Source organism: Sapajus apella, unplaced genomic scaffold, assembly GCF_009761245.1.
Source record: "Sapajus apella isolate SASKATOON/1434 unplaced genomic scaffold, GSC_monkey_1.0 scaffold121, whole genome shotgun sequence".
In the NCBI taxonomy this organism is placed as follows: Eukaryota; Metazoa; Chordata; class Mammalia; order Primates; family Cebidae; genus Sapajus; species Sapajus apella.
In genome coordinates, this window is record NW_022437061.1 from 3074047 (window position 1) to 3101801 (window position 27755).

The following is a 27755-nucleotide window of genomic DNA, read 5'->3' on the forward strand; positions in this document are numbered from 1 at the left end:
ATTCATAAAGGTATTTTACTTTTTTCAAAAATAATACAAGTAAACTATAGATACAAATTGTGCGGCAGGGCAACCTGACTTATTTCAGGGACAGATAACTCTAGTGTACTTAAGATCTGGCTAAATATTTAGAATTCCTGTAAGCTTTATAAAAAAGAACAGGAAAAGAAAGATGAAGTTATCTATTAAAATGTTAACAGTAGTTCTCTCTGGAAGATAGGATTGTTCAGTTTTTTACTTTCTTTCTTCCAGAGGTACAACCTATATTTTTGAATTCAGAAAAAGAAAACATATTTAAGGGTAAGATAATATATTTTAAATATTGCATACTGAATGCTAAGGAACTTAGATTTTATTCTGATTATGACTGAGATTTGCTGAAGGATTTTAATCATCAAGTTGACATCTCATGAACCAATACTTGAAGCAACCCTGGGTACTGTAGCCTAGAGACTTTGAAAATTGCTTCAAGTACATGACTGGATAGCATAAACAAGTGATTGCACATGTATTCTGCATTATTTTGGACACATTTGGATCCTGAGTTAAAGGAACAATCAGATTGTGAAATAAGTCTTTCTAACTAGAGTCACCTAAAAATGAAAGGTCGATCTATCAAATCATGAGTTCTTCAATGACAGATGACTAGCTGTGAGGTTTATTTTAGCAATATGGAAGTTTAGGTCAAAGGCAATACAGTAAAGTGGGTTTGTAGTCACAGACTTGGATCTGATTCCCAACTCAACATATAGTGTCTGTTATTTACCCCCAACATGTCATTTTAACCTCTAAACCTCAGCTTTCTTGTCTATAATATGAAGACACCACTTACCACCACAGAATCACTGTAGTAATTAATGCTAATACATGACCCTAGCACATAGACATTGAAAACAGAAAAGCCTAATTACTCTCACTCCTATTTAAGGAGCCAATGATTCGATGATTAAAAGCAATAACATGATTTAAATTGGTTTAGCAGAATAATAACAAACATAAAAAGTAGTACATATGAATCAAGCACAGTGGTTCATGCTTGTAATCCCAGCCCTTGTGAGGCTGAGGTAAGAGAACTGCTTGGGCCCAGGAGTTCGAGACCAGCCTGGACAACACACTGAGACCCTGTTTCTACGAAAAAAGTAAAAATCTGCCGGGCATTGTGGCACACACCTGTAGACCCAGCTACTCTGGAGACTGAGGTGGATCAGTTCAGCCCAGAAAGTCAAGGCTGCAGTAAGCTATGATCACTTCACTGTACTCTAGCCTAAATGACAGAGCAAAACCATTTAAAATAAAAAAGGATTAGATCTGGAAAACCAGCTTTTCTGTATCTGTATACTAACTGGCAATACCAGAAACATGCTTTCTCAAATCAAGATCAGCACTGCTGCTCTGCCCAGGCCAAGGAAACAGATGAAGGGAAAGAACATAAGAGTAGAATACAGAAGATAAGAAGGTAGGATAGAATAAAGATCTGAGTCCCAAACTGCTACCTTTATCCAGGTAAATAAATTTCAACAAAAGAAGTACCAAACCTCTTAGGCTTTCTAGTTAAAAGGCTATCTTTCTTATTCACAAAAGATTCAAATAGATCAAAGTTGGAAATACAACTGGTGCTCAATAAGTACTTATCAATTAATATGTGTACATTTTACTTCCTAGCCTAATGGTAAGCTACTACGGAGACACTACTGTCAAAGTCGGCAGAATCATCAAACATATTTGTTAACTTTGTTCCTGAATTAAGAGGTATATTTAATTCCATTATATAAACCCAAAATGTATTATGAAATCAGAGATCTTGCCAGGAATATCCCATGCCCTTCCCCTACTTTCACATGCGTAAAGAAGAAATATTCCATTCATTTACAATAAAGATATCCACTCCTTGCATAAAGAAAAATAATTAAATATGATGAACACTAGCATGCACAGATATGAAGACAGAGACTTTTGTCTTTATTGTTCACTGTTGTCTCTACAGCATCTAGAAACATATCTGCAACATAGCAGTTGCAAAATAAATACTCACTAAATAAATGAATGAATGACTCTTTGAAGAAATAATCTGGGGCAACCTAAAGAAATTTTTTTTTCAATGTTAATATTTTGATTAAGGCTTTGGAAGAGTCTTATTATTTTAAATAATACTTTCCCCAACTACTCTTACAGAATACCTCAAAAGAAAGAAAATTTATTTTACTTTATAGAACCGATGATACTGACCTAATTGAGCCAAACAGAAAACTTTGGAAAAAACTTTCTATAAAACATTGTTTTAATATAATTTTATAAGCATTTATTACATCAAAATTCACATTTAGAGGATCCAGAGGACTTTCATAGAAAATTCTAAAGCATATTTAATTAGGTTTTAACAATAGGGGAGAACTTACTACAGCACAGCCTTAAAAAGTCAAGACTACTACTGAGAATTAAGTGCAGTTCTACCAAGAACTAGAAATGAACTGCGTGCATAGTGTCACTTAAAGCAAAGTTTCATGAAACTATAATACATTTCTATGAATATATCAGTGGCAAACATCATTGGCTTCCAAAAAACTGACACTAAAGGAATTTCCAATCCAAACACAAGCACATGGCTTTCATTCAATATAGAGCTATGAAAATTCTATCAAGAGACCCTGAATCCTTAAGTACTTGTAACATGATTTTATGCTGTAACACTAGTACAAAACACATCAACTCTAATGCATAGATTATGACACATGATAACAGGATACCAAGGAAAGCCTTTTTCTATATCAGAAAATGCCAAGTTCTCCAGTACTGCATAGGCTGGTCATTGCTGATCCAGTGAAAAACTACATCCTCCAGCTTGAGCAGTATTGTAGGATTCACAAATCTTACATTTCATGCCTAATATATGGTACTGAACAGTGGATCGTCCATTACAGTCATTGCAGAGAATCTGAAAAGAGATGAATTCAAATGAAATATTTTAACCTTATAAATACAAGTTGCATTGTCTGCTCATAATAATCCCTTGAAAATCATATTAAAGATGTGAAAGTACATATATAAGTCTAAATATGTCCAAAAGTAGAAATTTCTTTTTATTTTTTTCACTGAAAACTCTAAAAGGCTATTGAGGTGGCTCTGAATTCAGGAAGTGAAAAGGCAGATTTGAGAAAAACAAAAAAGCTTATTTTAAAATAGTTTCCAAATATTAAATAGTATAAATAGTACAAGCAAGAAAATTAACCTAGGCATAATCAAATCAATACCTGATACTTACAATTCAAAATAACATACACAATTTCATTATCTTTCAGTCAGAAATGTATCTCAGTTAATAAAACCAAAATTTTTAGACTTTGCATATATTTATAAAAATATATACTTTTTTATATATTTTAGTATTAAAATTAATATTTTTGCTTATTTTTTAGGTTTAGTATACTAAGTTCCCTGTCTTCTCTGCCTCAGGAATGAATTAAATTCCAAAAGCAGTAATTCCTAAAATTGACTAAATAGAGAGAGAGGCTCTTCACTCATGCCTACAATAACAAGAAGATGCTGTTTAGCAATTAATTTCTTCTAATGCTAAGAACCTGAAAAATAACAAAGGTGTTAACCTGAAAATCAATACACACTATGCAAGAAGAGCTCTAGCTTTTGAGTATTCACACTACAATAAGCAGAAAATTTCCAAATTTGCTCTAAATTATAATTTGGAAAATAATTCTTTAAAAAATATGATCTAAATGAAGAAAGTGGATTAGTGGTTGCCTAGGCCTCGGGCATTAGGGGATGACTGCTAATGGGTAGGAGCATTTCTTTTTTGGGATGATAAAAATGTTGTAAATTGTGGGGTTTGCATAACTACATGAATATTTTAAAACGTACCAAATTGTACAATTTAAATGAATGAGTTGTATGATATGTGAACTGCATCTTAATGAAGCCATTATTTCAAAAAATTATCTACATGGAACATAGCACACTTCGGCCTCTAGTCAAACATCGCATGATTATCGGTTAGTATCCCAAAAGTGATTTTTCATTGCCCTGACAATTTAATTATCCACATGAATTATAAATCACTCCAGTGTAAATAAAACAAAAAATAAATTTCATTTGGCTTTGCTAAGTGGTTTTTATTCTTGTATGCTGAAATATTTGAAGATGTTCAGAAAATGTGTAATATAACCAAAAATTATCTAGCCAGAAAACAATCTAGGCTTTCCCATTCTTATCTACAACTCAATGCTATGGCTGAGAAGGGACGGCAACACATCTCAATTAAAGGGAAAAAGATGATCACTCTCCGTAAGACAAAAGGCACAGAAACAACCTTTTATGCTTTAGGTTGCAGGCTAATTGCAACCAAATAAAGAAAGTCAAGACACTCTGAATCTATTCTGGTTCGGGGCTGCCTGAACACAAATTGCTTCTCAATTAAGGTCTGTTAAATTTCATTTGTATAAGGTTTTTCTTCAAACAGCTGGCATCAGAAGTGCGATTTGAAATAGAGCTTTCAGTGACCCCCAGGAGCACCAAGGGACCCAGTAAGGTGCCTCTTGGGAGTCCACTGCTCTCTCACAGCAATTAGGAATCATGGTAAGTTCTCTCTTAGATTCTAAAGCTCCACGGATTTGTGTCTAAAGCTCAACGGATTTGTGTTTTGAGCTATCCAAGTTTTTTTGAACACATTTTTTATCTGAATTGGATTCAGAAGTTGCAACAAAAACTGGATTAGGTCCAGGATCCAATTACCTTGGATCTAGCTAAAGCCCTCTTATGTCCGACTGGGTCAGGCAGAAGAACAGTAAAATGGCAAAACAGCAGGGCATGTAAACTTGGCTTTTGGAAAAAAATTCACAGGGTTTTTTGTGTCCTGCACCCTTTGACTCTTTTTCTTGCATGCTTAAGTAGGGAAAAATCACTGGTTAAGTGTACCATGGAAATATGAGAGCCAAAGCCAAGTTTCAAGGTGAAAATAGGATCCTTAATTTCTGACGAACTGAGCAATCTACCGGCTCTGCCTACATTTACAAATCTAAGTATTAGGCCCCAGAAGCAGCAAACACCTTTTAAACATTTTATAGAAGGATAAAATGCCATTTGCTTATAGAAATGGCAAAATCGGGGCTGGGCGCGGTGGCTCACACCTGTAATCCCAGCACTTTGGGAGGCCGAGGTGGGTGGATCACAAGGTCAAGAGATTGAGACCATCCTGGTCAACATGGTGAAACCCTGTCTCTACTAAAAATACAAAAAATTAGCTGGGCGTGGTGGTGCGTGCCTGTAATCCCAGCTACTCAGGAAGCTGAGGCAGGAGAATTGCCTGAACCCAGGAGGCGGAGGTTGCGGTGAGCCGAGATCGCGCCATTGCACTCCAGCCTGGGTAACAAGAGCGAAACTCCGTCTCAAAAAAAAAAAAAAGAAATGGCAAAATCTTACTAAAGGTAATTTAAAATTATAATGGAACGTTCCAAATGAACACCTAAAACTACAGTCTAAGAAATGCATTTGACAATGGCCATAAGGAGCTGTTAGAGTTTAAGAAGCAAATAAAAAGCTTAAGAGAAATTATGAGCCTTTTGGCTTAGTTGGAATACTGCTCTGAAGGCTAAAAGAAAGCTAGCCTGTTAGGCTAAAAAAAAAAGCAAAAAGGTAGCGAGAAGAAAGCTAGTTAAAAATCTTACAAACATTTCCCTATTTAATGTTTATAAAATATAGGCCCTTAGGTAAAGCAGACTTGCTTCTTTTTCAGATCTATCCATGCTGAGTCCAGACACAGAGATGGACGGTAAAATATTTTAATTTTTTTAGTAAACTGCAAACAATAAAAAAGAATGTTTTCTTTCCCCTACTCTCTTAGTGGGCTCCACCCTAAACTCAGTAATTTTAGCTAAGAAACAACAGTTAAATTTTTAAAAACCATCTATGGAACTAAAACATCTTCCTGGCATTTAACTGGCTATACTATACTGAAGGCTGTCCTGAAACCCTTTTGGTAAAATAAATTTATATGTATAAAAGAAATTTCCATTTGTAAAGGTGTCTGTGTATACTAGGAACTCTTAGCACTGTTTTAAATTTACATAACAAGTCACATCTTTGTTTAAGGTGATTTTCTGGCCATATTGTCTTAACTTTTACTTACACCATTTTTTCCTTGGTTTGAGCAAATGATGGTAAATATTTATGTGTAAAGTTTTAGTTCTGTGCTTTTGAGATATAAATTTTCTACCTTGTTTAACCTAAGAGTGGGCCCTTTAGAAATGCATACTTAGGGCTGCCTAGCTAACAACTGCTTAGGGCAATGAAACAGGTAATTGGAAAACTGATAGTCTGAATGGGGAATAGAAAAATGAGAATCCTTTAGGAAAAGCTCTAAGTTCTGCTTCTGCCTATGTCCGTATTCCTATAAGTGTTATATGTATGTGATAACACTTGGTAAATAAAGCCAGTTTTTATATTGTTAGTAAAATAGGAGTGGCTTCAAAGGTGTCTGTTGAATATAATTCAACACTTGATTGATTTGACTGTGAGCTTATGTTTTGGGTTTTGAACCTCTAGATTATGAAGTATGACGAGGTGAGGCCTGTGTACATGTTCTCAGTGCCTAGGCCTGTAGCTACAAGGCAGAATCAAGCCTACTAGGGCTTCTTCTCTGCCACCTGTGTCATAATTTCAAATTTATTTTCAGTAATTTAAAATCTTAGAGTCATATGTTTAAGTAAATAATCATAAAACTTTTAAGTCATTTGTAAGTTAAAATGCTAAAACATTAATTATAAGTTTAAGTTTATATACTTTGGCATCTTATTTTTATATAGCATAGAAAAGGTAAATATATTTAGATCTCTTAATAATTAATCATTTAAGGAAATATCCTTCCAAAAAATTAAAATGGTTTCCATCTACAAATACTGATACAAACCAGTTCAAAATTACTTCTTAGGGTTTTCACTGGAAATTAGGATTACTAAAGAGTTAAAATTGTAGTTAATATAGGTAATTAAAACTACCAGATAAAGAAAAACAATTCCCTACACAGTGTAAAAACAAGTGACCTGGCGTGGTGGCTCATGCCTGTAATCTCAGCACTTTGGGAGGCTGAGGCGGGTGGTTCACCTGAGGTCAGGAGTTCGAGACCAGCCTGGCCAACATGGCAAAACCCCATCTCTACTAAAAAATACAAAAATTAGCTAGGCATGGTAGCAGACACCTATAATCCCAACTACTCGGGAGGCTGAGGCAGGAGAATCACTTGAACTCGGGAGGCAGAGGTTGCAGAGATTTCAAAAAAATAAATAAATAAAAATAATAAAAAATAAGTAAGACATACTTTTGGTGAGAAAAGTTACAAAGATGTGCTTAAAAATTTTTTGGTCTAGCTTGAAGTTACTTAAAGGTTGTTTCAAATTCGAGGAATAAAAAAGATGTAGACTACAATATAGAACATTCAAAAGAAGGAATTTTTAAAGTTTATAAGGAAATATAAAAGTTTATGGAAATCTTCTGTGGTCAAAAACTGACAGATTGGATGGATTTGTTTATAAGGTTTTATTAAAATTAGCTTTAGTCCTGATACTACAAAGGTAAAATCTGGCTTTCTCTTTCGAACAGAGATTTCATGTAGTATTAATAAGACAGTAAAATATTTTTGTGTACTTTTTTGAATAAACTGCAAATAATAAAAAGAGAAGACAAGGGGAGACAGATTTTCTCACAAACTGTCTTAGGACTTTTGATTGTTTAGAAAACTGAGTTTCAAAGAGTAAAAGTAATTGCTTTTTAAAACCTGTTAATTCTCATATTGGCTATACACAATGACTATGATTTTACAGTGACTTGTGATCTTATTTTGGTCAAGTGCTTTAGATCTTCAACACACTTGACAAGCTTCCCAAAATCAAATTTCAACTTAAAAATTAAGTCTTTTCCCTGGAACCAACCCAAATGCCCATCAATGATAGAATGAACGAAGAAAATACAGAATACTATGCAGCCATAAAAAAAGATGAGTTCGTGTCCTTTGTAAAGACATGGATGAATCTGGAAACCATCATTTTCAGCAAACTGACACAAGAACAGAAAAACAAACACCTAATGTTTTCACTCATAGGTGGGTGATGAACAATGAGAACAGTTGGGCACAGGGAAGGGAACAACACTCACTCGGCTAGGCGGGAGGTGGGTGGAGAAGAGGGGAGGGAAAACAGGGGCTTGGGGAGGATGGCGAGGGATAACACCAGGAGAAATGCCTGATGTAGGTGACGGGGGCCGGGGATGGAGACAGCAAACCACCATGGCACGTATGCACCTATGCAACAATCCTGCAGGATGCAGGATATGCACATGCACCCCAGAGCCCAAAGTACAATTAAAAAGAAAAAAAATTAAGTCTTTTTTTTTTTTTAACCTTTAAGTTTGGCATGCTACAAAGGGTCCCTGCAGCATCCAAAAGAGAGGAAAAAAAGGATTATTTGATTTGTTAAATTATATAGGAAGCATTGTCAAATAAAAAATGATATTTAACCTTTGTGTTATATTTTTTATTAAAATTTATTCCAAGATTATATGAGATTCTAAAATTCTTTTGTCTGGGTATGTGCTATCAGTCTTAATTATGGTTATTGTGTTATTGCAGGCCACAGAAATAACCAATGTCTTTGTTAATCACATCTTTAACTGTAACCATTTTAAGTTGTTTCCACAGTTAAATGCTTAATTCTGATGCAGCTTCTCTCAAAACTTCACAAGCAAGCAAAATCCTAGAGTACTGTGTCTTCAAGAAGGTTCGTGAAAGGATGAAAAGGACCCTGACAAGCACTCTGAAATACAGATTTCTGATAATTTTAGGACTTGGACTGGATAACAATTCCTTGAACTCTAATGGAGAAACTGGTTTATAAAACTGCTAACCCAAGCAGGATAAAAATTGAATATCAAGAAAATAGTTGGCCAGCTTTTCATATTAAATCAGCCAGTATTGAAATTGTTTAGATTTCAATCAACTCCACAATCCAAGTCAAATTATCTATAATAACCCTTCAGTTATCAGTGGTAGGCACCTAACCTGGTATTTAGAGGACACAAATCCAATGTTAAGCATGGACTCACAGAGAACCTGGATAGCCACCTGGCCCTTCGTAAATCCTTAAAGCTTCCATTATTAAAAGTTCTGAATTCCATGGCTTATCATGGAAAAGATAAACTAATCCAAATTTTATATAAAATTTATATATGTTGCTAAATTGCTAAAATAATTTATGACCGTTTGCTTTGTTGAAACCATAATCCTGGGAAGATAATCAAAACTTCAAGTACACATTTCTGCTACTTGATGGACCATTTACGTATTTATAGAGCAATTACATTCAATTGTCATTTTCAGTGCATGTTTTCTGGTTGTATAGAAGGTATCCCATGCAAGAGGATTAATGCTATTACAGTGGCTAAAAGGTTATTATAAAATGTGTTTCTCTCATGGGACATTCCTGGAGAAAGTTCCAGTGACAGGGGTACTTATTTCACTGGACAAGTTGTAAAGTAGTTAAATAAGATATTACAGATACAATAGCATTAGGCAAAACTAACTGAATTGACTGGATTGCCTTAGTCAAAGATTGATGATAATCAGATCCGATTGGAGTGGAAAACATAAGTTGACCCCTTACAAAATCATCACTGGAAAGCATATGCACCTAATAACAGAACCTCATGTATCTTCCACTACTAAACTCTGATATGACTAAATGCTATAAGATTTTTATGCATTATACCAATGTATTTTCACCAGGTAAAGAAAATTTTGATGATCCAATGACTAAGAACAATCAAACCCTTCACAATCTAGAATCTGGAGATTGGGTCTTCTGAGAACATCAGAGAAAGACTGCCTTTCCAATCTACACTGCAATAAAGCTTCTGGACTTTGAACCTTAGGTTCATTATCTGACAATTCAGAAGGGACTCTCCGCACTCTTGGAACTGGACACCCATTAGAGACCTGAAGGTAAAGTTAACTAGGAAAGTTTCTCCCCAGAAGCAAGCAGCATCTTAGTGTGGACAGTTTTTCCCCCAAGATCATGGATCAAGACTTCTCTGTAATTATGAGACTCTTCTCTCTCAATTTGTTACTTGCTTATGATTCTGTGAACAACAGAAGTGAAAAAGGGGTCTCCCATGTGCACTTGAAAAAAAATAAGTCTCGGATGGAATAAAAAGGGTAACAAACACTAAAAACCAAAACGTCATCTCAAAAATCAGCAAATATGTTCTCCTAAAATAAAATGTAAAATAATTAAAAATAAAACATACTTAAAATGTCCCACCAGTGATCCAACCCTAGCCATTTATATTACTGACTGACTGGCAAGTAATGTGTAAACAATTCAGAATAAAGTTTTTGCCTGCCATCTAGTGTTGGAAAAAACTACATAAAGGTATCCTTAGGACATTTTTCCTAATCTGAGCTAATTATTTAACTAAAATTTAAAAATTATTAATCATCACATTAGCATCTGTGTCAAACCAATAGTTTCTTCTGGCAAATTTGAGCAGGAGGGCAAAAATAAAGAAGAGTGTCAACAAGGAATCTACGAAGTTTTAAGTACTGATTCTACTCACATCCACAGTCATGTTCTGATATTCTGATGGCATAGGAGTCTGTGCTACTTCAGCATCTAGCTGTCTCCAATACCTGGTCATATCGAAAGCAGAGTGCATACATAATGGACATCTGTAGCCTCTAACAGAGATAGAAAGGTTATTTTCCAAACATTAAATAAAGAATATATTAACTGAGGTATACAAAAAGATGCAAGCTAATTGGCACATGAATCATTCAAGATAGGCATTATCCTCTATTTCAGCATAATCGCTTAGGAACCTAGGAACTTTCACACTATAAAACTTTTAAATTAATTCCTGTATACTTAAAACTAAGTCTTTTTTCTCAGTCCTATAAAATGGAGAAGTAGTAGTCCATATTATTTGTAGAATACAGATCATATATTTTTACAAACTAAGCTACTCCTTAGCTAAACAATCTTAATTTCTCAATATACTCATGCAAAGAGACTCTTTTTGTTAAAATTATCCAGATCATATTATTTCCTTTCTAAAATTTTGAAAAAAAAAAAAACAAAATCACCTCTATCTAGCTCTTCAAATTTTTGCTCATCAATTTGTAGGACCAAAATCCAGTCTCCTGTTTTCAATTATTTTCACATAATTTTAATATCCATTCCATTAATAAAGTCTTAGCTCTAAATGATCGCTTCACATACTTTCTTTGTAGTCCATTATACTTGGCCAGTATAACAGCCTAACAAATTTTAGCAATATTCTTCACATTTTTACAACATAACTGCACCTGGCATAGACTGTGCTTCCTGGTATACATTGCCAGAAAAAAAAGAGGTATCTATCTCCAAATGGGAGGAGGCGAGGCTTAAGAGGAACATATGGACAAGGTATGTAGTTCTATATCCAAGACGCTTTGTCCAGTTTTAACACTATTCATCTATGCTACCCATTTCAATATAAATATCTGCTATGCCCAGTACAGTATAAGTAACAATGTTTGTCCAGCTCCCCACCCCACACACATAACAAAATCAAACATCTTACAATTATTTTTAAAATCCCAAACACTCACTCTTTCAGCATTTCTTCATAACATGTTCTGAAAGAAAATAAACGATTATTTTAGTAAAACAAAAACTATCTCTACTATTTTCAAACATCATTGAGAAAAAAATGTTACTTTACCTATGTAAAAGATGTCCACATGGCAAGACATGAGCAACAACACGAGATGTGTGAATGTCCTGTCAAGGAAATAAATTTCAGTGTTTGTATGAAGACAATATAAACATCCAAGTATTTTAAATTCAAGAGCTGAGACTTCCAAAGTAAAAAATATTTTAAGCCTACCTCCAAACATATTGGACAATTCTGTCGGGACACATTTTCAATACACTGTTTAAAAGAGAAATTCACATTAGCAAAAGTTTAACTATATGTAAATGTCAGGTATTATATAATATTAATATATATTAATAATATATAGTATTAATAATAAAAACTAACAAAACCAACTTACTAAAAATAAAAGCTAACATTAATACATGCTTCTTATATGTCAGAAAAGAGTTGTTTAATAGTTATTTAATTCTCACACTATTTCAGGCTTGGCACATTACCTGATACAATGAAAATGCTCAATAAACATTACGGAGATTACCTTCATTTCACAGATAAGGAAAGTGACTTAGGAATTCAAGACATTTACCCAAGATCCAAAGATAATAAGATTTGGAACCTTTGCATATTATGTATGTTTTGCCCCAAAGCCAGTGACCTAAATTAGTAAGCTCAACAACTTACTAATAATATTGGTAATAGTAATAGTTCATATTATTAAAATTTACTACATGCCATGCTCATCACAGTACCTGTATAAGATCAATTAAGGGGGAGGATCCAAGATGGCCGTTTAGGAACAGCTCAGGATTGCAGCTCCCAGTGAAAGCGTAGAGAGTGAGTGGACGCCGCATTTTTATTGCCCACAGACTAGGCAATTCCCAGGCGGAGGAGCTCCACAGGTCGCCAGCGCAGCTGTTTCGGCCAGCGCAGCTGCTTTGCCCCGCGCAGCTGCGTTGTCAGCGCCCCAGAGCAGCGGTTCTGTGTACAAAATACACCGGTCCGGGTGCCCTTTTGGCTGGCAATTGGAGCCACAGGAAGTCGCCCATTTGTCTGTTTAAAAAGGGGACTGAGCAGGGAACCAGGACAGTAGATTCCAGGGCAAAAAAAAAAAAAAAAAAAAAAAGCGTCACAAACCTCAGTGCCACTGTTTAAGCCTGCGCAGTGAGTGGCCACAGGGGAAAACAAACAGACCCCGGCGCCTCTTCAACAGACGACTGAACACCAACTTAAAAAAGGCTCTGAGGCAGGAAGCCAGGCGATCAGGCTCGGCTGGTCCCACCCCCACAAAAGAACAGCAACCAGAAACTCTGGACTGAGAATTTCACAGCAAGCGCAGCTGAACCTGGGAGGGTCCAGCTCTGTGGGGGAGGGGCGTCCACCATTAGCGAGGCAGCCCGCCACGACGGAGGTAGTCAGCCAATGCTGAGGCAGCCCGCCGTTGCCAAGGCAACGTGCCATTGCTGAGGCAGCCAGCCATTGCCAAGGCAACTCGCCACAGCAGAGAGACTCCGCCTCAACAGAGGAAGGCCGCCATTGCCAAAGCAGTTCTAATTACACCCATATAAACAGGACTGCAGGGAAGTACACTCGGCAGCTGGGCGAAGCCCACAGCAGCTCAGCAAAGCCTCTACAGGCAGACAGTGACTAGGCTGCCCCCTTGCTGGGCAGGACAGCTCTGAAGGGAAAAAAAAAAAAAGAGAAGGTAGCAGCATAACCAAAACTCATAAAGCCCTAAATCCCTGGGACAGAGCACCTGCGAACAAAAAGCAGTTTATGAGTTCTGCTGCAGCAGACCTAAACGTACCTGCCCAGCAGCTCTGAATGAACAACAGAGCTCACTGCTCACCATCTGAGCTCCTATAAAGAAGAGACCGTCTCCTCAAGCAGCTCCCTGACTCCTATATATCCAAAGAGACACCTCATAAAGGAGAGATCAGATTGACACTAGGCGGGTATCCTTCTGGGACAAAGATAGCAGAAGAAGAAAACTGGTAACAACCCTTACTGTTCAGCAGCTGCTGCAGGTGAACCCCAGGCAAGCAGGGCCTGGAGTGAACCTCAGCAGACCTACAGCAGAGGGGCCAGACTGACAGAAGGAAAACCAAGAAACAGAAATAATCTCACCATCAACAAACAGAACGTCAATCTGAAAGATTTGAGACCCAATCTGAAAGCCAGCAACTACAAAGTGGACAGGTGGATAAATCCTTAAAGATGGGAAGAAACCAGCACAAAAAGGATGAAAACACCCGAAACCAGAACACCTCTCCTCCTACAAGGGATCACAACTCCTCACCAGCAAGAGAACAAGGTTGGAGGGAGAACGAGTATGATGAAATGACAGAATCAGACTTCAGAAGGTGGGTAGTAAGAAACTTCTGTGAACTTAAAGAACATGTTCTAACCAAATATAAAAAAAACTAAGAACCATGAAAAAAGATTTGACGAAATGCTAACGAGAATGGACAAAATAGAAAGGAATATAAGTGAATTGATGGAGCTGAAAAACGCAACACGAGAACTTCGCGAAGCATGCACAAGTATCAACAGCCAAATTGACCAAGCAGAAGAAAGGATATCAGAGGTCGAAGATCAACTCAATGAAATAAAACGGGAAGGCAAGACTGGAGAAAAAAGAGTAAAAAGGAATGAACAAAATCTCCAAGAAATGTGGGACTATGTGAAAAGACCTAATCTACGTTTGATAGGCGTACCTGAATGCGACGAAGAGAATGAATCCAAGCTGGAAAATACTCTTCAGGATATTATCCAGGAAAACTTCTCCAACCTAGCAAGGCAGGCAAACATTCAAGTCCAGGAAATACAGAGAACACCACAAAGATATTCGTCAAGAAGAGCAACCCCAAGGCACATAATCGTCAGATTCACCAAGGTCGAAATGAAGGAGAAATTACTAAGGGCAACCAGAGAGAAAGGTCGGGTTACCCACAAAGGGAAGCCCATCAGACTCACAGCTGATCTCTCCGCAGAAACCCTACAAGCCAGAAGAGAGTGGGGGCCAATATTCAACATCCTTAAAGGAAAGAACTTTCAACCCACAATCTCCTATCCAGCCAAACTAAGCTTCATAAGTGAAGGAAAAATAAAATACTTTGGGAACATGCAAGTACTCAGAGATTTCGTCACCACCAGGCCAGCTCTACAAGAGCTCCTGAAAGAGGCGCTACACATATAAAGGAAGAACAAATACCAGCTCAACTAAAGGGCAAAACACCCAGCTAGCACCAAAATGGCAGTATCAAATTCACACATAACAATATTAACACTAAATGTAAATGGACTAAATGCCCCAATCAAAAGACACAGACTGGCAAACTGGATAAAAAGCTAAAACCCATCGGTGTGCTGTATCCAGGAAACCCATCTCACATGCAAGGATACACAAAGGCTCAAAATAAAGGGATGGAGGAAGATTTACCAAGCAAATGGAGAGCAAAAAAAAGCAGGAGTTGCAATTCTCATCTCTGATAAATTAGACTTTAAAGCAACAAAGATCAAAAGAGACAAAGAAGGACATTACATAGTGGTAAAAGGATCAATACAACAAGAAGAGCTAACGATCCTAAATATATACGCACCCAATATAGGAGCACCCAGATACATAAGGCAAGTTCTTAATGACTTACAAAGAGACTTAGACTCCCACACAATAATAGTGGGAGACTTTAACACCCCATTGTCAACATTAGACAGATCAACCAGACAGAAAATTAACAAGGATATCCAGGACTTGAACTCAGACCCGGACCAAGCAAACCTAATAGACATTTACAGAACTCTCCACCCCAAATCCACAGAATATACTTTCTCCTCAGCACCACATCACACCTACTCTAATATTGACCACATAATTGGAAGTAAATCACTCCTCAGCAAATGCAAAAGAACGGAAATCATAACAAACAGTCTCTCAGACCACAGTGCAATCAAGTTAGAACTCAGAATTCAAAAACTAACCCAGAACCGCACAGCTTCATGGAAACTGAACAACTTGCTCTTGAATGTTGACTGGATAAACAATGAAATGAAGACAGAAATAAAGATGTTCTTTGAAACCAACGAGAATGAAGACACAACATACCAGAATCTCTGGGACACATTTAAAGCAGTCTCTAGAGGAAAATATATAGCAATAAGTGCTCACATGAGAAGCAAGGAGAGATCAAAAATTGACACCCTATCGTCAAAACTGAAAGAGCTAGAGGAGCAAGATCAAAAAACCTCAAAGTCTGGCAGAAGACAAGAAATAGCTAAGATCAGAGCAGAACTGAAGGAGATAGAGACACAAAAAACCCTTCAAAAAATCAACAAATCCAGGAGCTGGTTTTTCGAAAAGATCAACAAAATAGACAGACCACTAGCCAGATTAATAAAAAAGAAAAGAGAGAATAACCAAATTGATGCAATAAAAAACGATAAAGGGGATATCACCACAGATTCCACAGAAATTCAAACCATCATCAGAGATTATTACAAACAACTCTATGCACATAAGCTAATAAACCTGGTAGAAATGGATAAATTCCTGGACACTTGCCTCCTCCCAATCCTAAACCAGAAAGAAGCCGAAACCCTGAACAGACCCATAACAAGGTCTGAAGTTGAGGCAGCAATTAAGAGCTTACCACCCAAAAAAAGCCCAGGTCCAGATGGGTTCACAGCTGAATTCTACCAGACATACAAAGAGGAGCTGGTACCATTCCTTCTGAAACTATTCCAAACAATACAAAAAGAGGGAATTCTTCCCAAATCATTTTATGACACCAATATCATCCTGATTCCAAAACCCGGCAGAGACTCAACAAGAAAAGAATACTTCAGGCCAATATCCATGATGAACATAGATGCAAAAATCTTCAATAAAATACTGACAAGCCAATTGCAACGGCACATCAAAAAGCTTATCCACCATGATCAAGTAGGCTTCATCCCGGGGATGCAAGGCTGGTTCAACATACGCAAGTCTATAAACGTAATTCACCACATAAACAGAACCAAAGACAAAAACCACAATTATCTCAATTGATGCAGAGAAGGCCTTTGACAAAATTCACCAGCCCTTTATGCTAAAAACCCTCAATAAGCTAGGTACTGATAGAACATATCTCAAAATAATAAAAGCTATTTATGACAAACCAACAGCCAATATCATACTGAATGGGCAAAAACTGGAAGCATTCCCCTTGAAATGTGGCACCACACAAGGATGCCCTCTCTCACCACTGCTATTCAATATAGTATTAGAAGTTCTAGCCAGAGCAATCAGGCAAGAAAAAGAAATAAAGGGCATTCAAATAGGAAAGGAGGAAGTCAAATTGTCTCTATTTGCGGACGACATGATTGCATATCCAGAAGACCCCATCGTCTCAGCCCCAAATCTCCTGAAACTGATAAGCAAGTTCAGCAAAATCTCAGGGTACAAAATCAATGTGCAAAAATCACATGCATTCCTATACACCAATAACAGACTTAAAGAGAGCCAAATCAAGAACAAACTTCCATTCACAATTGCCACAAAGAGAATAAAATACCTAGGAATACAACTAACAAGGAACGTAAAGGACCTCTTCAGGGAGAACTACAAGCCACTGCTCAACGAAATAAGAGAGGACACAAACAGATGGAAAAACATTCCATGTTCATGGTTAGGAAGAATCAATATCGTGAAAATGGCCATACTGCCCAAAGTAATTTACAGATTCAATGCTATCTCCATCAAGCTACCAATGACCTTCTTCACAGAACTGGAAAAAAACACCTTAAACTTCATATGGAACCAAAAGAGAGCCCGCATAGCCAAGTCAATTCTAAGCAAAAGGAACAAAGCGGGAGGCATCACGCTACCGGACTTCAAGCTATACTACAGGGCTACAGTAATCAAAACAGCATGGTACTGGTACCAAAACAGAGATATAGAACAATGGAACAGAACAGAGGTCTCGGAGGCAACACAACATATCTACAACCATCTGATCTTTGACAAACCAGACAAAAACAAGCAATGGGGAAAGGATTCCCTGTTCAATAAATGGTGTTGGGAAAGCTGGCTAGCCATGTGCAGAAAGCAGAAAATGGACCCCTTCCTGACACCTTACACTAAAATTAACTCCAGATGGATTAAAGACTTAAACATAAGACCTAACACCATAAAAACCCTAGAAGAAAATCTAGGCAAAACCATTCAGGACATAGGTGTAGGCAAGGACTTCATGACCAAAACACCAAAAGCATTGACAACAAAAGCCAAAATAGACAAATGGGACCTAATCAAACTCCACAGCTTCTGCACGGCAAAAGAAACAGTCATTAGAGTGAATCGGCAACCAACAGAATGGGAAAAAATTTTTGCTGTTCACCCATCTGACAAAGGGCTGATATCCAGAATTTACAAAGAACTAAAACAGATTTACAAGAAAAAGACCAACAAGGCCATTCAAAAGTGGGCAAAGGATATGAACAGACGCTTTACAAAAGAAGATATACATGAGGCCAACAAACATATGAAAAAATGCTCATCATCACTGGTCATCAGAGAAATGCAAATCAAAACTACAATGAGATACCATTTCACGCCAGTTAGAATGGCAATCATTAAAAAATCTGGAAACAACAGATGCTGGAGAGGATGTGGAGAAATAGGAACACTTTGCACTGTTGGTGGGAGTGTAAATTAGTTCAGCCATTGTGGAAGACAGTGTGGCGATTCCTCAAGGACATAGAAATAGAAATTCCATTTGACCCAGCAATCCCATTACTGAGTATATATGCAAAGGATTACAAATCGTTCTACTATAAGGACACGTGCACACGAATGTTCATTGCAGCACTGTTTACAATAGCAAAGACCTGGAACCAACCCAAATGCCCATCGACCATAGACTGGATAGGGAAAATGTGGCACATATACACCATGGAATATTATGCAGCCATCAAAAACGATGAGTTTGGGTCCTCTGTAGGGACATGGATGAACCTGGAAACCATCATTCTCAGCAAACTGACAGAAGACCAGAAGATCAAACATCGCATGTTCTCACTCATAGGTAGGTGTTGAACAATGAGAACACATGGACACAGGGAGGGGAGCACTACACACTGGGGTCAGTTGGGGGGAAATAGGGGAGGGACGGTGGGGTGTGGGGAGCTGGGGAGAGATAGCAAGGGGAGAAATGCCAGATGTAGGTGATGGGGAGGAAGGCAGCAAATCACACTGCCATGTGTGTGCCGATGCAACAATTTTGCATGTTCTTCACATGTACCCCAAAACCTAAAATGCAATAAAATAAATAAATGGGGAAAAAAAAAAAGACCAATTAAATGTCACAATCCTAGATGAAATAGGCTATGATTGCTATACCATCGTACAGTTAAAGCACTGGAGGCCTTGAGAAGGTAAGTAACTTCCAAAGTCACACATTAATTAATAAGAGGCAGAATTAAACTGGAGCTCCAGCAGGTTGACTTCAGAGCCCGAGTTCTTAATTTGACAAGATTTAATGTCTGATTAAATGGAGGGAGGAAAGAGTGCCATGGAAGACTCCCAGGTTTTTAATGGAAGCACTTAATAAATGGCAAGATCACTTAGTAATACAGACAATAAAAGATTACTGAAAAACAACAAAACAAAAACCATAACAAAAAATAAATACAAGTTTTTGAAAGCTGACAGTATAGTGGGGAGAAAAACCCTCAAAATAATAAGCTTAATACTAAGTTTAAAAAACTAGATTGTAATCCTAGCTCTGCTATTTACTAACTTGAGATTTTGGACTAGTCACCACTTCTTTACTCTTATGTTTCTTATTTATAAAACTAATACATATTTCATTTGATTGTAAAGTGAACTTCACACATACATTTTAACATCTCCACAATCACAACATATCTGATCATCAACAGCATCTTTGAGTTGATTGAATGCAAATACCGAGGTAAGGATGCAATGAATTAGTGTGTGTACATTCACACACACACTACACATGCTTCGGAAACCAGAACATCATAGAAATATAATCCATAAGATACTACTGACTCCACTAACATAGCTTGCCATCACCCCAAACTCAAGTTTAAAAACCAAACTCAATCTCTTATCTCCAAAAAATTTACAATCTACTAATCAAGTACCTTAAGCTGAGGCTGAAAATCTTCAGTCATCTTTACTAAGCCTCATTCTTTTTCCTTAATACCATTACCTGATCATATATGCTCATTATTCATCTCAATTTTCCTCACCACTTTACTATTTAGGCCAAATTCTAGCTAATAATATATTTCTGCAATAACTTCTTACCCTCATCTTCTATTGAGCCTACTATACTGCTAAGTAAATGATTTCAAACAGTCTCTTTCCAATTATGTCTATCTCTCTCTTTCTCAGCAGCTACAATGTTGCTACTTACACTGTTCTCCCTTATCTGGAATTTCCTCTATTTGAACAATTATCATTTATACTTCATTTTACACCAATCCTACATTCTCTAAACTCTTATAGTATGTAGAAGCAGTACTATAAATGTAATACTTTATTGGATTTTTTTTAAATGATGAAAAAGGGCCTGGGATTGTAACATAATTCCTATGTCCAGATTTAAAATATGTATAACTTAATTATAAAAAAAATATTAAAATATTTTCTGAATTTTCTTAGAATGTGGTGCTAATAAGGTTACACCACTCAGTATTCTTCTTGTTTTAAGGTTATTCTTAAAAGCAGTGCCAATGATAAGAACCCATAAACCAATCTGGAAGTTGTCAACATTATGCTAATAAGTGATATGAACGTTCTTACACTATAGAGAAGAAATGGAGTTGTAAATCAGATATTCCGTGGCATATATTTTTAAATATCTACTTGTTAATACTGCTTTTCAAAAAAGCAATATAGTTGTAGTTGGAAATATATGAAAATTAGCATGCTTACAAAATATAATAGAATTTAAGCTTGTTTTCAAAAACACTATAATACTTTAAAAATTATACAAACTAAATTATATACCTTGTGTCTTCCTTGAAGATTCATAGCTAGGCATAAGTTACATTTCAAACAATGGAAAAAATCTTCCTTTGGACCAATCCTAGCAAAACATATGAAAGTCAAAAGATTAGATTATTTTTTATAACAGTCATGATTTGTTCAATACATAAATATAAGTTTAGTCTCTATTAAAAAAATTTCCAGCCACATTGGAGAATATGAGATAAACCGCTATCTCCCCAACATCCCTCTCCAAATGTAAGCACTATACAGAGTGGTATCTACCCTTCTAAGGCTTTTTCTATAAACTTGCAAAAAGAAAGAGACACACACACTTCGGGTTTGGTTTCTTATGTTAATGGTTTCTTTCTACATATGCCATTCTGCGACTGTTTTTCACTTAATATATTCTGAAGATTTTATGTTTATCTACACAGAACCACTTCATTCTTCTTAATAGCTACATTAATGGCATGGATGTATAATAATTTTTTTAAATATTCCCTCATTGATATAATTTATGATCTTTAGTTGCTACAATGACACAATAAACATCCTTGTCCAGACATCACTTAGTTCACATGTGGATTATTTTTTACAAGATTCCTAGAAGTGAAACCACTGAGTCAGAAAATTTTGCAACATTAATTGTGATACTGCCAAACTGATCTCCAAATAGTCTGTACAAATTTATATTTCCACCAACACTGCAAGACAGTAACCATGTTCCCCATACTTTGGCTAACAATGGTTACTTGTATTATAGACAAACAAAAGATATCATTTTAATTTGCATTTCTCAAATTATGAGACAGGGAATGTACATTAATGTTTATGAACTACTTGGATTTCTCTGTGGATTGTTCATACGCTGTGTCCGTTTTTCTACTGGGGTATTTGTTTTTAACCAATTTACAGGTAAAAACATATAACATGAATATTACTTTTTTCATTTAGATATAATGAATATCAATGTTTTTACTTGCATGTATATTTATATATCATGAATACAATTTTTCATTTGCATATGTTATATTTACTTTTCTGTGATTTCTCTTAACTTTGTCATATAGCCATTTTTAATTACCATGTAGTAAAAAGCCATCAATATCATCCTGTATAGCTTATGCTTTCTGCCACTTGTTTAGAAAAGACTTTTGTAACCTATAGTTCATAAACAGACTCCTCTATGTATATGTCTAGTCTTACAGCTTTTCATTTTTATATTTTTCTGTAATCCATTTGAAATTTGTTAGGTATGGCAAAGGTTAGGTTGCTACTTATCCCTAAATATCTGTTCTCCACTTCTTCTACGTTAATAGGACATTTAGCTAGGCACTGAGCTATTCAGAACTGTCCTGAATAAAGACTATTTTCCAACATACCTGGAGGTTGGGAACAGAAGAGATACAAGAAAATGTTGTACTATGCCGTCGAGAGGAAAAATATGCCTTCCCTTCACCTAACTTCCCCCTTTCCACAGGTCAGAATATGAGGCATTTTAGACTACAGAGACAAGAAAACACCTTATGGATGAAAAGGCAAAAAACAAGAGGAAACTGAGTTCCCGTTTAGCTACACAATTCAGACTTTTCCATGCGAAATGAACTTCTGCCTTTCTTGAACCATTACTTTGAGTTTTTGTCACAAGATGCTAAATCCATATTCTAATGAATACAGTTTTAAGAGTCAATTTTTGGTTTCTGAATGGACAATCAATTATCCTAATGCTACCCCTTCCTGATTTGAAACGTCACTTTTGCCATAAATTCATGTTTGTTTGTGTATACACACACACTCTCTATGCTTGGTCATTTATCTATTCATCTATTCCTGCACAAATAGTAAACTATTTGAACTATATGGCTTTATCATGTTTTGATATGTGGAATGACAATCCACTCTTCATTGTTCTTCCTTCAAAATTTACACAGCTATTGTGAATTTTCTCTTACAAATGAACTTTAGAATAGCCTGTCAAACTCCGTAAGTAAAATCCTGCAGGAAGTTTCCACTACTGCTGAAGACAGGATAACCAGATCAGATCTACCCTCCCATCTGAAACAACAATGGCAAAAGACAGAATATATGAAACGGTGGTTTCACTGAACATCAGGCAACAAAACAGAGTGAACTGTGAGAGACAAGAAACAAAGTAAGCGAGCCCTAAAATTGCTCGTTTATTGCCTAGAGATTTTTCAGGCCAAAACAGGTTAGAAGAACCAAGGGTGACCCAGGAAGACTTCATGATTGAAATGAGCTGAAATGGTCTAGAGAAACCAAGACAGTTAGATTCATAGGATACAGCATCAGATAGGAGAGAGCTGCACAGAGCAGCTGAAACCCCTGAAATATTTAGTAGGATACACAGCAGCACATGGATGTAAGGAAACTAACTACACAGGGCCAGGGAAACAACGCCTAAAGAATGAGAAGGAACAGACTGTTCACACATGGTTAGGAACAGTGCCTGATCCCACCAAATAGACTGGGAAAACTCTTAATTCACAGGCTCTGGGTAGAGTACTAAGAAGGATATTGCCTCAATAGTGGAGAATAATTAGCCCTAGAATAAGCCCTTCTGTAGATCTACCTAACAAATTAGAAAAGTAAATATCAGAAAGTCCAAACTGCTACCAAGTAACTTAACTACATCCCAAAACAAAGCTCAAGAAGATTTATAGGAATACAAAAATAGCCAGCACTAAACATGGTTAAAAAAAAAAAAAAAAAAAAAAACACACACATGTGATATCCAATCAGCAATAACCAGGCGTGCAAAGAGGTGGAAAAACACAATGTAAAATGAGAAGAATAATCAATCGAATCAACCCAGAACTGACACAGATATTAGAATAGAGGGCATTAAAAGTTATTATAACTATATACCATATATTCAAAAAGTAGTAAAAATAAGGAAAATATGTTAAAAGACCCAGATCAAACTTCTATAGATAAAAACTACAATGTCTGAGATTTAGAAATACACTAATGGATTAATGGCAAGTTTGATATTGCTAACAAAAAGGTTAGTCAACTTGAAGGCACAGTAACAGAAACTGTCTGAAATGAAACAGGAAGAAAAAGGAATTTTTTTAAAATGACAGAGCATGAGTAAGCTGTGAGACAACTTCAACCAACCTAATATACATGTATTCAGTTGAGCCTAACACTGCCTCTTGCATATTTTAAGTTTGTCCTAAAGGCTTTGCTATACAGTTAACTGTAACCTAACTGGATGTGTATACAGACAGTAACCTACTCTTATACAAATCACCAAGTTTCAGCCAATCACAGGCAGTCCTCTGTTCAAACTGTGTTCAAATAAAGGGAAATGCTGAGCTATAACCAATCCAGCAGTTTCTGTACCTCACCCATTTTCTGTCACTTTCCTTTTTCTGTCCATAAATCCTCTCTGACCACATGGCAGAACCAAGGTTGCTCTGAATCTATTTTCATTTTGGGGCTACCCAACTTGCAAATCATTTTTTGCTCAATTAAACTCTGTTAAGTTTAATTTGTCTTAAGTTTTTCTTTTAACACATGCAACTGGAGATCCCTAAGGTGAGAAGCAGGGGAAAAGGAGGACTGGAAAAACATCTGAAATAGTAATAGCCAAAACTTTCCTGAAATTAATGAAAAAACTATAAATCAATGGACTCAAAAAGCTCAACAAACCTTAAGGACAAGCAACATGAAGAAAACTACACAATAGAATGTCATAATCCAATTGTCAAAACTAGAAACAAAAAAAAAAAATCTTAAACAGAGCCAAAAAAAAAAAAAAAAAAACACGTGCACAGAAGAAAGATGAAGATGACTTGATTACCCTTGGGAAAGACTTCACAAACCCAAAATTGGTAAAAGGAAAGAAATAATAAAGAGCAGAGTAGAAAAAAATGAAAGTGAGACTAAAAACACCATACAAAAGACCAATAAAACAAAAGCTGGTGTTTTTGAAAAGATAATACAAAATGAAAAAAATATTTAGGTAGACTATGAAAAAGAAAGAAAACCAAAGACACAAGAACTCAGACCACAGAAATACAAAGATAGATACTATTATTAACAATTATATGACAACAAATTAGAAAACCTAGAAAAGATAAATTCCTGGACACATCCAATCCTCTAAGCTTCAACCACGAAGAAACAGAAAACCTCAATAAGCCAGTAACAAGTAATGAGATTGAAGCCATAACAAAAAGTTTTGCACCAAAGAAAAACCCATACTGCTGATGGCTTCACTGCTGAATTATAGTAAACATTTAAAGAAAGGAAGGAAGAGAAAGAAAATAAATCCTAAAATTTACATGGAGCTGCAAAAGACCCTGAATGTTGCGGTCACCCCATCTTGGATGCCACTGTTGGAATCACCACCTGCTGGGGTCTGTCCTACAGACCCTGACTCAACGACAGGTGAATAAAGTAAGTTCAGCTGAGGGTCCCTGCGGCTTCTTACAGACTCCCTGGAAAGTGCTGTAAACAGTTGCAACCACCAGCCCTCCCCAGCCAGTGAGACTCACATTTATTTAGTAAAGCTTAATTGACAAAAGACTTGAGTCAACACACTTGCAGAGAAAAATCAAAGGCCCAGGTTCCAATGCCCAAAGCAAACACCGTTAGTGGATAATATCCCAGTCAACCTCCCCCAAGAGGGCCATCTGGCTCAAAAGTTAGTTTTAAGACCACATGAGTAAACAAGTTAGTTAGGTAAAGTCCCCCACATACCCTAGCTATTTGCTTCACTTATTAACTAAATGTAAGAGGGATTTAGGCTGCCTTCTGCCAAAACTTCTAATGAAACTATGAAAACACCCTTAGGCCTTCCAAAAGGATTTGAGACTATATTTTATAACTTTTCTCTACTACATTTCCCTTAATATTTTTGCCACCATCCTGAGTGAATTCCCACACCTGAATAGTCAAGGCAATTCTGAGCAAAAAGAACAAACCTGGAGAGGATTCATACTACCTAACTTCAAAATATACTACAAAGCTACTGTAACCAAATCAGCATGGTACTGGCATAAAAACAGACAAATAGACCAATTATGCAGAACAGAGAAAACCACATATAAATGTATGCATTTACACTAACTCACATTCAAGAAAGGTGCCAAAAATGTACAATGGAAAAAAGATAATCTCTTCGATAAATGGTGCAGAAAAAAACAGGATAACAATATGCAGAAGAATTAAACTAGATGCTTATCTCTCATCAGACAGAAATCAAATCAAAATGGATTAAAGACTTAAACCTAAGATCTGAAACTATAAACTACTAAAACACTGGGGAAACTCTCCAGGACACTAGTCTTGGCAAAGACTTTCTGTGTAAGATCTCAAATGCACACATGACTGAAACAAAAATAGACAGAATTACATCAAGCTAAAAAGCTTCTGCAGAGCTCAGGAAACAAACAACAAAGTGAAGAGACAACCCACAGAATGAGAGAAACTATCTGCAAACTATCCACCTGACAAGGAATTAATAATCAGAATATACAAACAGCTCAAACAACTTAATAACAACAACAAAAAATCTGATTTAAAAATAGTTCAAAGACCTGTACAGTCATTTCTCAAAAGACAAACACATGGCCTGGCCAACAGGTAAATCAGAAAATACTCAACATCACTACTTATCAGAGAAATGGAAATCAAAACCACAATGAGGTATCATCACATCCCAGTTAGAATGGCTTATATCAAAAAAGACAGGGAATAACAGATGCTGGTGAGGATATAAAGAAAGTGGAACCCTTGTATACTATTTGTGGAAATATAAATTAATACAGCCACTGTGGAGAACTGTATGGAGATTTCTTAAAAAAACTAGTAGAGCTACCATATGATCCAATAGGTCCACTACAAGTCCATATCTAAAAAGAAATCAGTATATCAAAGGGTATCTGCACTCCCATGTTTACTGCAGCACTATTCACAATGGCCAAAATATAGAATCAACCTAAGTGTCCATCAGTGAAGAATGAATAAAGAAAATGTGGTATATGTACACTATGAAATATTATTCAGCCATTAAAAAGAATGAAATCCTGTCATTTACAGCAACATGGATGGGATGAAGGTCATTATGTTAAGTGAAGCAAGCCAACCACAAAAAGACAAATATCACATGTTCTCAATCATATGTGGGAGCTAAAAACTGGATGTCATGAAGATAGAGAATAGGCTGGAAGATACCAGAAGCCAACAAGGGTAGGGAGGATTGGACAGGCAGGGGATGAAGAAAGGTTGATTAATGGGTAAAAATATACACTTAGAAGAAATAAGCCCTGGTGTTTGATAGATCAGCAGAGTGACTACCGTTAACATTAATTGATTATACATCTTAAACTAGCTAAAAGAGAATTAATTCAAATGTTTCCAGCATAAGTATTTAAGCCTGGGCAACATGGAGAAACCCTATCTCCACAAAAAATTAGCTAGGTGTGGTGGCACATGCCTATACTCCCAGCTACCCAGGAGACTGAGGGGGAGGATCACATAAACCTCAGAGGTTGAGGCTGCAGAGAGCTGTGATCGTGCCACTGCACTCTAGCCTAGGCAAGAGAGCAAAACCCCTTCTCAAAAAACAATAAATACTTAAGGTGATGAATATACCAATTACCCTGATTTGATTATATGAATGCATCAAATTATCAAATGTAATCCAAAAATACATACATCTAATACATGTCAATAAAAATAAGGAATCAGAACACAGCAACCACTTCTGCTATACAATGCTGTCTTATAATAAACTCTGGTGCTTACTTAGTAACAATGAGAAACTGGTATTTCCTCACTTTTTAAAAAGCTCATTCTTGTACATTCCAGTAATGGCCATTACCAAAAAATTAAGACCAGATGTTTGCCCATATTTACCAAAAATTGACGCCCTATCTTTAGGGCACATCAGTCTTTGAGAAATATAGCCTCTGTGAAAAGATAATCTATAACTATAATCAAGCAATTTTAAAATGCAAATCAGGATTAAACTCTGTAAGAAGCACTTGATTTGCTTACAGTGATTATTGCCTAAGGATGAACAGCAATTTTT

The 27755-nt window shown here is 36.4% G+C and overlaps 1 protein-coding gene across 4 annotated transcripts in view; it reads right to left on the bottom strand.

Annotated features, from left to right (window-relative positions):
- Nucleotides 1-2271: 2271 nt before the first annotated feature.
- The window catches only part of RCHY1 (ring finger and CHY zinc finger domain containing 1), a 39256-nt gene continuing 13772 nt past the window's right edge, over nt 2272-27755 (bottom strand). For 2 of the 4 annotated variants that reach the window (XM_032261025.1, XM_032261024.1), the window contains 6 exons: nt 20711-20789; nt 11920-11964; nt 11755-11813; nt 11642-11668; nt 10609-10729; nt 2390-2932 (listed from right to left, as the gene is read on the bottom strand). In XM_032261025.1, coding sequence (XP_032116916.1) covers nt 2804-2932; nt 10609-10729; nt 11642-11668; nt 11755-11813; nt 11920-11964; nt 20711-20734 — 405 coding nt within the window. In that variant the 5' untranslated portion in view covers nt 20735-20789 and the 3' untranslated portion in view covers nt 2390-2803. Of the gene's footprint in view, nt 2933-10608; nt 10730-10916; nt 10943-11641; nt 11669-11754; nt 11814-11919; nt 11965-20710; nt 20790-27755 lie in introns of all 4 variants that reach the window. The other 2 variants (XR_004263700.1, XM_032261023.1) reach the window with 2 other exon arrangements.